Source organism: Carassius gibelio, chromosome B18 (genome assembly GCF_023724105.1).
Source record: "Carassius gibelio isolate Cgi1373 ecotype wild population from Czech Republic chromosome B18, carGib1.2-hapl.c, whole genome shotgun sequence".
Classification (NCBI taxonomy): Eukaryota; Metazoa; Chordata; class Actinopteri; order Cypriniformes; family Cyprinidae; genus Carassius; species Carassius gibelio.
Genome location: NC_068413.1, coordinates 6,847,470 through 6,858,554, shown reverse-complemented (window position 1 = coordinate 6,858,554; position 11,085 = coordinate 6,847,470). Strand labels below are relative to the sequence as shown.

The window sequence follows — 11,085 nt, the reverse complement described above, 5'->3', positions numbered from 1 at the left end:
TAATGATGCATCAGCCATGACTCTTCAGCTCAAGTCTTCAATGCACAGAATCCTTCAGAATACAAATAACAAATAATAAGAAGATTTGCAAATGCTGTTGCACATGCTTGTTCTACCATTTTTTGCCTCCCAGCAAGCTGAATATTAATTGCATGATGCCATGGAATTAACATTCATGAGGCAGGTGTATAAGCTTGAAAATAATCACACACACTCTTCTGACCTTTTCAGGCTGTTCCAATGCTCCTGCTTTCAAGTGCCGTCGTGAAAAAAAAAATACATCACAGATGAGACAGCGTGACACTTTGAGATATAACAGGATCAGAGGGAAGTGAATGGTGTGCAAGGAGAGCAGAAATGAGAGAAAGAGATGACTGAAAAACAAAACATAAACAGAACTATATTCAAGATTTTACATGCCCCAAAATAAACTGATTTTTATTTTATTTTATATACTAGTTTCCAGCCAAGCAGGACAGATGCGAACACAGTGTGTGTCCAGCATCTGTGTCACTTCATCAAACAGTGACCCACATACAAAAACATACAGTGGCTGGAAAAAAGACAGAATTGAATATATCGACACGTTTACGTTTACACGTTTATAAATATACTGTATGTCATTGCATTAGATGGAAACTATCAAACCAAGTGTCATGTGCAGACAACTTCACTTTTCTGAGCCATTTGTGCAATGATTCCGAACCAATAAAATATTCTGTTGAAAAGTGTGCTTGTGCTACATTTCTTTAAAACAAATGCCACTTGATATTTTGATTTCTAATGCAATGACACTCAGATAGTTTAATGCTGTTTTAATTTAGATAATAAAAAGTTATGACTTAAGTGGCCAAATATTTTCTGAGAGCACTGAACATTTATATGGATTAAACTGCAAATTAATTAACTGCTGGACCAGCTTTGCATTTTATATTCAAAGGGGGGGTGAAATGCTCGTTTTCACGCAATATCCTGTTAATCTTGAGTACATATAGAGTAGTACTGCATCCTTCATAACTCCAAAAAGTCTTTAGTTTTATTATATTCATAAGAGAAAGATAGTCTGTACCGATTTTTCCCGGAAAAACACGACCGGCTGGAGGCGTGACGTGTGGGCGGAGCTAAAGAATCAGGAGCGCCAGTAGGCTTTTGCGTTGAGAGCGTTTGGAAGTTGTGACATTACCGTGAGGAAAAAAAACCATCATCCAAAACAAACCATGGCTAACAGTCAGATTCAGCCGTTTATTTATGATCCAGAATCAGATCCAGAGGCTGAAACTAAACGAGAGCAGCAGCAGCAACGACTCGCTCCGAGCGGGGCTCGAACCCGGGTCTCGGCATGGGAGGGGACGCACTAACAAGAAGGCAGAGATATTTGAAGCAGTTTTACTCACCGCCTGCAGTTCCAACACACGATCGTGACCCTTTTTCGTTGGGATTGCATCATCCTTAAGAAATAAACGATACGCAAATCCGTCGTCAAACTGGGCCTTGATTGTAAAACAAGCATCTTCGAAATGCAGGGAACAAACAAAAACACTTGCACAACTCCGTTGATGATCTGTAAAAATAAACTCCATCCACTGGTCCCTTAATGCTGTTTTTTTTTTTGGTAATCTGTGCAGGGTTGTCTTGCCCTGGCAACCAAAAACACACTCCTTTTGTGACTTTTCGCGACGCTCTCGCTCTGATCAGTGAAGTCTGTTGTGCTCGCAGTGCTCTGCTATACAGGAGCGCGCGCTCTTCCAGCAGAAGTGCCCTAAGGACCCATATAAGGAAATTCCGCTCCATCTAACGTCACACAGAGCCATACTCGAAAAAAACTTTCCGAAACTTGTGACAAACCGGAAGGAGTATTTTGGCAACTTAATTTTTGAAACTTTGTCCACGTTTAGCATGGGAATCCAACTCTTTAACAGTGTAAAAAACTCAGTATGCATGAAATAGCATTTCACCCCCCCCCCCCCCCCCCTCCTTTAAGTTGCTTCACATGACTGGAGTTGTGTGGACTACTTGTGGATTATTGTGATGTTTTTTTCAGCTGTTTGAACTAAAGGAACCCGCTCACTATTCCCTTAATAGGGGTCTAAAATAACACTGGACCCCATTGACTTTAATTAAATGTTCTTTAAAATATCTCTTCATTTTTAGGAAACTGTCCATTTAAGGATGGATGCAATTGGTCGCTCCAATTTAAAATATTTTGTGACCATTAGTTGTATCAATGTAGTAGGTCAGAAGGTGAATGTCTGACACTGAAAGGGTTTTCTCTCCACACTATCTGCCATTTTAAAGCAAGAACACTCTCAGAGAATTTAGAAGTTATCGAAATTTGTGAAGACAAAGTCCTCATGTCACCTGTGACAGAGACATAGAAGACGAAAGCTGCGTCTATTCTACAAATAAATGCAGTAAGTGTAAAATAAATGGAGAGGATGATGGCCACTAACATGCCTGACAGAGACAGATTGAGGTGTATTTGACTGAAATTAACACAATATGATGTTAAAGCAGGTCAAATGTTCAGTTTCAATAATAATCAAGAGTGTAATACAAACAAGTAGATTGCATACAGATGCCACCATATGAAAAGGCTCTCCATAAAAATGATTTGAATAGGGTTAAATGGTTTAAAGAGGACAAATCAACATAGTTCAAGTCTATTTTGTGTGTGTGTGTGTGTATGTGTGTGTTAGAGAAATCATGCTAGCATATACATCTTAAATCAAGCTAGAGGCTAATCTTGGAAATAGTAATCATAATTCTATCGACTTCATCGGGGCCATGAACACCTGTGCACACTTATCGACTGAAACACATGTCCCATTTACACGTCATTACCCAGATCCGAATGGCAAAGCATGATCATTTATTGATTTCTACTCATTCAGCAAGGTTTCACACGTTTGTGCTTTCACAAAGAGTAATTGTTATGACAAAAAGGCGGTGATTTAATATAACAAACTTCTGCCAGAACGGTGTCTCTAGTATTTATACAGAGTGATTAAGAATTGATGTGGGCCAAAAACAGAGTATGAAATCAAAATGAGACTCCAGTGAGGAGGTGGGGGGTGATTACATTGCTGGCTTGCCATTATTATTTTATATTGTAGTTATAATGATAAAAAAAAGTACTATCAAAGCTTGTTATTCAGACCTTAAACTGGGTAACTCACACAAGTATAACTGCAAAAGTTCCCTATTCTTTTCTCCAAGTTTAAGCATCACTTTTCAAACTGAGAGCAACTTGCAGGGTTTCACGTGTTAATTTTCAGATTATTTATACCGAAGGAGTCAATTTGTTAGACTGTACTCTGACATCTCCAGGGAAATGTTAATGGTGGTTTATGAGCTAATTATTTCAGTTAATCAAATTGGCGAGAAATTATCAAATGCTATTTGTTCTAAGCGATGATGACTCGAGACAGCCAGAGTCGTTTTTTTTTTCTGACTTCAACATTAATGCAAAAGCTGGTTAAATGCCTGAGCTAGTTCATTAAACCACAATTAATATGCACAAATACCTTGACCTTCAAACCAAGACATTTACATTTTTAACAGCTACATTGGACACATAGGACAAGTATTTATTTTTAGACCTTTCTAACAACATTTTGGTTGCTTTATGAAATTGCTGTATGAAAAGATGGCCAAGGTTTTTAAACCTTGTAAGGTTATTGTGAACGCTTTAGTTTGCTATATCCTTAAAATACCAATATTATTATGTGCATATGTTGGTTTATTTATTATATCATCCATGTCCCCATATGGAATGTAAATATTTCATGACATTCCTCCATCACTGAATCTGGTTCTTCTTTCATTTTGTCTGCAGACCAGTTTAAAACAAACAAGCAAAGTTAAAGTGGTGGGAAGTACAGTAACAGCTTTATTAAATTAGTGCAAAAGACAGACAAAACTCATTCACCACGTCATCTTTTTTCTTTCGCAGTTTCAGAACTTATGGAGTCTTCCACACAACCCTTTTTCTGTCTCTCTTTTTTTTTGTCTTCTTCTCACAAGCACAAAAAAGAAGAAGAAAAAAGAACCACTGAATCAACAGCCTTCCCTGGCCTCTTTGACTTTGACCCAAGGGGAGAGGGAGAAAAATAAAATAAACGCCTTACCATCAGAAACAAGAATCACAAGACCTGCAGACTCTGTCTGCAAATCACTCTCCAAGCTCAAGAACCACACTCTAAACAAGAGCTCGTACATGAAATAAAAAAAAAAGAGCAAAAACATCAATGGCATTAGAAATAGTTCCTAAACTTTTGCAAAAACATACAGTTGCTTTTTTTGTATCGTTTTTTTTTTTTTCTCGTGAGGGGTCATTAAAGAATAAGCGATCAAAGTACATAAGTTAATTAATATATTTGTACATTGGTAAAAAATAAAATATATAGTGTACATTTCCCCCCACCATTTCACACATTACTATAAAGATATATTGTGTTCCACTCCATAACAACTAATGCAACTGAACCAAAAACAAAAATAAAAAGACGCAAGAGATGCTTTTTTTAGACTCTGAAGGCTACCACCCTGCCCTAAGAAAACACAACCACTGCAGACTAAAGAAGCCTACATCGAAATGTTCAATCACTTTGCCCCCATCCAATATATCTTTGTCCAGTGAGAGAGAGTTTGAGCATCGAGAAGGTGCCGTCCATGATGTATTCTAGAAGTATGAGTAGACAGGAAGTGCAGGGGAAGGAGGGAGAGGACATTGGGAGAGTTCCTGGTGAAAAGGTGGAGGTGCACCAATTGACGACAGAGAGAGATGATGGCGATAAAGAGGAGATTAGAAATGAAGGGTGCAAAGTGTCTTTTGGGGGTGAGGTCTACTCTCTCGGCCTGGGGTGGAGAAGAGAAGTAGGTTTTCTTCAGTGTTGCAAAAGGACCACAGAAAGAATCAGCGGAATTTACAAGCCTGAGAAAGAGAAAAGAGAAAAGAGTGATTTAACACAATTTCAAAGTTTAAGAGAACATTTGTGGTGGTCATAAACTTAGTTTTTCTTAGCAGTTGAAAATTTTTAAAGCAACATTAGATATTTGCTATAATGCTTATGCAGGGACTGTATAAAAACATTTTGAAAACCCACAAAAGTATTGAACTGATAAATTAAACCAATTAGGAACAAAATGGCACTTTCGTTGAAGCTCCAGGAAGCATTACAGCCTTTTATTTTTGCCTTTGCTTTCCTTGCTACTCCACTCCACGCCGCCGTCATCGTAAAGTATGATTAAAATGTAACATTGAAAGATGCAGGGTCTAATTTCGCAAGACTTGAGCGAAATGAATTGGCCTGCAGATCTCAGAAATTCAACAGCGATCGAACCGTGCCAGATCCGATGCGAGAGAATATTAAATGCGGAGAGGGGGGAAGGCTATTGATTTTTTTCCCTTTGCTGCTTGTTGTTTCTTTCCACTAGATACATTTATACAGCTTGGTCCTAAATGGCAGTGGAAGGAAAATAAGACTTAAACGGCACTTTAGAGCATGGCTGAGGTTGCTCTCTTCCACAAATGCCATTTGCAAATTATAATGAGAATCCAGTCCCGTTTATTCTCGTGCCGAGGGCCCCCAAAACACATCCAGGTAATGCTTTATCCCTTAGGCAGACGAGTGTGAGTCTAAAACATCAAAATATACAACTGAATCAATTCACCTCGCTGCTTTCACATGCAATAAAGTCAAGTAAGGATTGGATAAAAATCCTCACTACTCTCATTTCTGCTTACATACTCTTCGCTCCATCTTCCTAAAGGGGAAAACACAAGTAAGTGTGCAGGGAACGTGCAATGCAGGCAGCAAGACGAAAGTGTGTTTGATCTAATTACCGTCAGCCTGATTGGAGGAAAGTGGTTGTGGCAGCAGTCAGCTGCAGCTGAAACAAGGCACAATAACACGTGAACCCTGCAGAGCTTTGGTCAGATAGAAATACCCTCCTCTGTCCGCCCCTTACACAACCCCTTATCATTCACTCTGTCAATTGGTCTTTCCATCATCCAAGAAGTAGTCTGCATTCCCGCGACCCTACCAGATATTTTGCGCCGTGGGATTAAATTCCCAAATAAATCGCTGTAGCGGTTGATAACTTTAGTGTCATTTGAACAGGAGTAGGCGGTCCTTGAAGGACGTTCAACAATGTTTTGTTTATATTTCGCTTAGCCTATAAATTTTAAATGAAAGATGTCGTATTTATAAATTTTCGTCTGCGACACTTTTCCTACTGTGTTAACAGAAAAATGTTGAATAAAAATAGGTAATAAGCTATTTTTGTACAACTTTTTCCTATTGTGTTGTAAATGTTAAACAAATTGTATCCTGACAAGAAATATAATTTGTGTATATTTTTTATTTTCTCTGACACTTTTTTCCTAATGTGTTGCATAAAATATTAGACAAATGTTGTGCCTTAAATTCACTTCTTGAGAAGACGAAATTAATAACATATGATAATTATTATTTACTCATCCTCATATCAGCAGTTCCACAGATAAAACTAAGTCAAACAGGTTTGGGGTGACATGAGGGTGAGTAAATAATAATACATAAAAAAATTATAGTAATAATAGAATAGTAAATTTTGTAAAAAAAATTTTTTTTAATCCATCTCTTTAAAAATGAAGTACAGTATACAGACATTTTTACTCTAACTATTAATCTTTAAACATTCAACTTCTAAAAATCGAAAATAATTTTCATGTTCATGTCAAGTTACTCTAAAGTTCAATACTTCAGGTTAAGGGTTCTGAAAACCTCTACCCTCGAGTATTAGAAACAGAAATTGTAATTTAGCAACTGGCATTAAATATTCCTTGCACGGTTAAAAATTCATTAACACGAAGAGGTTACGCTTTATCTGCCAGGTGCACTGCGGATGGCATGTCAAAACAAGTGGCTTGAAGAGCCAGTAAACGGGTCGATGCGGTGGAAATTTCTCTTACCCTCGAGACAGGCCACATCAGTACCCAGAGTGGATTAAAGAGTAAAAGCACCCATCTTGGCAGAAAAGGGGATTTAAACTTCAGTTGGTCCAGACTCAGGCTTATTTCCCTGTTTGTGGATTAATTATATTTTACCCCTGTTGGGCATCTTTCATCAGATTAAAGCACTGTTGTAGAGGTCTGTTGAGTAAATCACCACTCTTCATTTGACCGGAAATATCACGTTAGGAACATACTCCAAAATCGCCACCCCATATGAAATATTTAATTACAGCAGTTAATAATTAAACTATGACTGGCATTTTCAATTTCATTTTCATGTGCTTACAGGCTGGACTACCTCACTGTTTTAATAAACCACGAAGACTTTAAACGTGAAAACAAAAAAGTTAGATGCTATTTACACTAAATAGTGGTAGAATCTGTTTATCTTTTAAATACCATCAAGGTTAAACTAAGTGCAAACTGCAAATAGTTAGAAAAGGTGTTCACTCAAACTGTAATAATTAGTAATATGCTATTAGTACCAAAGTAAAATGGTGGGTGAATTGCAACAGGGCAACAATCTAACAAATATGCTATTTTTGAATTTTTACTCTACTGTTTTAAAGTTTGGGATTGGAAAGATTTTTTTGATTTTCGAAAAAGCCTCTAATGTTCACCAAGGCTACTTTTATTTGAGCCAAAATACAGTAACAACAGTAACATTGTGAAAATTTTTATCACAATTTAAAACAACTGCTTTCTGTTTCAAGATTTTAAAATGTATTTCTTTTTCCTGTGCTGGTAAAGCCAGATTTGCAGCAGTCATTACTCCAGTCTTCAGGTTTACATGATCATTCAGAAATCATTCTAATATGTTTCTATGTTTTGCTCTTCACAAAATGTTTTATTATTAATGTTACAAACCATGATACGTTTTTCAATGATTTTTTGATGATGTTTTTGGGAAGTTCAAAAGAACAGAGAGTGTTTGAATAAGAAATCTTTTCTAACATTATAAACACATTTTCTATCACTTTTGATCAGCTTAATGTGCCCTTGCTAAACAAAAATGTTAATTTTATTAACACACACAAAAAAAAAAAAATACAAATGAAAAAGATCTTACTGACCCCAAAGTAGTGATCCCTAAAGTGTAGTTTGCAAGCAGTCCTACAGGGGGCAGTATGGTCATCTTGGCATTGTTTGACCCTTCCTCTGTTCAACAGTCTCCTCTGTGATCTGATCTTAAGCTCAGTTGTTATATCAAAACATATTTTGTCGGTGGAAAAGATAATTTGGCTTTTCTCTCGACATTTGTATCGGAATCCAGCCTCATCTTGTGTTGAAGATGTGTTTTTGTCCCTCTCAAACATTAACATTGACAGTGTTACCAGACACACAATTCAATGGCACCACGTTTTTAGATGATAAACAAAATCAATGGACTCAGAGGGCAAATCAGCACAGAAGGTGGTGTTTGGCAAACTGTCACCGGAAACAGTAACAATGGCTCCTCTGGGATTGAAGATGTCAAGACTAATGAGTGTGTGAGATGGTGCCAGTCATGCCCTCCGTGATGTACTGTGGCACAGGCAGGTATCTGGTGCAAGACTTAGGGACTTTAATGGTGGTCTACAGAGCAAGAAACATGGAGGATCTGTTTGTGTTTTCTCAGAGGCTTCTATATATTATTTAAGAGGCCACAAATGCAAGTTCACTGGACTCCTTTATCCTTGAGAATGGAGGAACAACAGAGACTATGGATTTTTTTTTCAGTCTGTGGAGCAGAAGGTTAGCAACATGGAAGCTAATCCACTGACACATGTACACACTCACAAACAGTCACTTTACAGTGAAGTCCCCATGGAGGATGATTTTACTTTTTTTTTCAGTTTTCAGCAATTAAAGTCCTTTCACACCAAATGCGAAACAAATCACAGATGAATAACACAGCTAAAACCTTAACACATATTCCATTAAACCTTAATTACATTACATTTTAGTTGGTTTATTTTTGGTTATGAGAAATTTTTGGGAAATTAAGAAGCTTAAGATTACAGTTTGAAAATCTAACCAATACTGTTATTGAGGTATTTGCATACTGAATGAGGACTGGAATTTTTTTTTTACATTACTTTTTTGCTTCAAATTAAAGATTTTGATGTTGTGAATTACCATGTAGCAGATAAGTAGGTTAATGTCTTATTATGAAGATAATTTTCTTATGAAAATAAATAAATAAATAAATACTGTAGGATAAAATACTAAAGAAAAGTATATATTATAATATATCCTATGCTCACATACTCACTCTCTTTATATATCTGTATTTGGATTTTCCTAAAACTTTAACAGTAGTCTTGTATTTCCTCAGAAAACATAAGTTGCAGAGAAAGACAAGAAAACACACTCGCACTTGGGACCAAACAAGCATGTCGAAGTTAGAGAGTCTGTGATTTCAACCTTGGGGTCCAGAAAGGTAAGCAAAAGAGGTCAGTAGACAAATGCACAAACACACACGTTGGATTTTATGGTTTCTGAGGACTCTCCATAGGTGAAATGGCTTTTATACTGTTCAAACCGTCCAACTCTACACCTAAACCTACCATTCACTGAAAACTTTGTGCATTTTTAAATTTTCAAAAAAACTCATTCTGAATGATTTATAAACCTTTTGAATTCCGGGGACACTACAAATGTCCTCATAAAGCACCATCTCGTTGTAATACCTATGTCATTATACCCATGTCATTCATAAACCACATAAACATGCACACGCACGCATGCACACACACACACACACGTTTCTGTGAATTGTGAGGACTTTTCATAGACCGCTATTACTTTCTAATTCTAACCCTAACCCTAACCATACCCCTTACAGAAAACTTGTTTGCATTGATTCACTTTCAAATAAACATCATTTACTATTTATAATAATTATTTTCCCTTGTGGGGACCGCAGTATATTTTACATCTTCCAAACATTTATGTTTCACAGAGAAAAGAAAATAGTTACATATTACGATCTCTTTAAATGGTCCTGTGGTGTGACCGATGAATTTTGAAACTATACATGCATAATAAAAAAGCCAATCTGCAACAACTGAGCAAAGAAAGGCTTCAGAGAGGTGTCAAACTGCAAGGCATCATCAACTTATCAAGTACTGTATTTAATGTCGACTACCCATAAAAATTGGAACGGCACAAACTAATGAACTACATGACAGTAATGCATGTGTGCGCGTGAATATGTGTCTTCTGTAGAGGAGACAGATGAAGTGAATTCTGTCTAATCTTTTGCCCATTTCTCTCTTGCAGCGCTCCATCACTGAGCCTCTGGGCTTATCTGCCTGTTCTCAGCGCTCTCTCTCAGCAGGGTCAGGGTTCATTAAGGTGATAAGGAAATTGAAGTCAGACACTCTCTCCCTCCCACTCGATCGGTGTGTGAAATAGCGACGTGTCTCGTGTGTCTTCCTGCACAACAGTGAAACACATTCCTTACAGGAGTCATTAGTGTACATGTAGTGCAGCTCTGAGACCAGCATGCACTAGCTCTGTGTCATGTCACATGAGAAATAAACACGTGCACACACTCTTGTTACAATGAATCACTGCTTGAATGAGGAAAACACACACACACATATATATATAGATCATTTACAGTGAGGTTCAAACATATGAGACCACTAGTGAAAATTTTTCTGTTTTACATTCTTTGTCATTTAAAAACAATAAAATAAAAAATACATAAAAAAAGCAAAATAATATAAGCATAATTTGAGGGAAAAGTTAAAGAGATATGATTTTTAAATATTTCAGTTTAGATTTGTTGTACTTTTTCTGTAATAAAAGCTGTAATTAAATTGCATGAACTTTAGAAGTAATACCTGATGATTATGATTTGCAGCATGATTTGAAATCAATGAAAGAAAATCTTGTGCTTCAATGGGATGAAAAATATGGCCATTTTTAAAAGTTCAGATGATCATTATTACAAGTTTACCAATTTGATTAGTGATCTAAAAACAGTGAAGAAATTAAAAAAATGTGATTTCCAAAACTTTGTTAAAAATGAATAAATAAATGAACAAATATCTCATTTCAATATGGTCTCAGACTTTTGGGTCACACTGTATGTTAAA

The 11,085-nt window shown here is 36.6% G+C and overlaps 1 protein-coding gene across 3 annotated transcripts in view; it reads right to left on the bottom strand.

Moving 5' to 3' along the window:
- Nucleotides 1-3,866: 3,866 nt before the first annotated feature.
- Nucleotides 3,867-11,085, bottom strand: part of LOC127977809 (cadherin-13) — a 281,167-nt gene continuing 273,948 nt past the window's right edge. For all 3 annotated transcript variants that reach the window (XM_052582947.1, XM_052582946.1, XM_052582949.1), the window contains one exon: nt 3,867-4,933. In XM_052582947.1, coding sequence (XP_052438907.1) covers nt 4,926-4,933 — 8 coding nt within the window. In that variant the 3' untranslated portion in view covers nt 3,867-4,925. The remainder of the gene's footprint in view (nt 4,934-11,085) is intronic.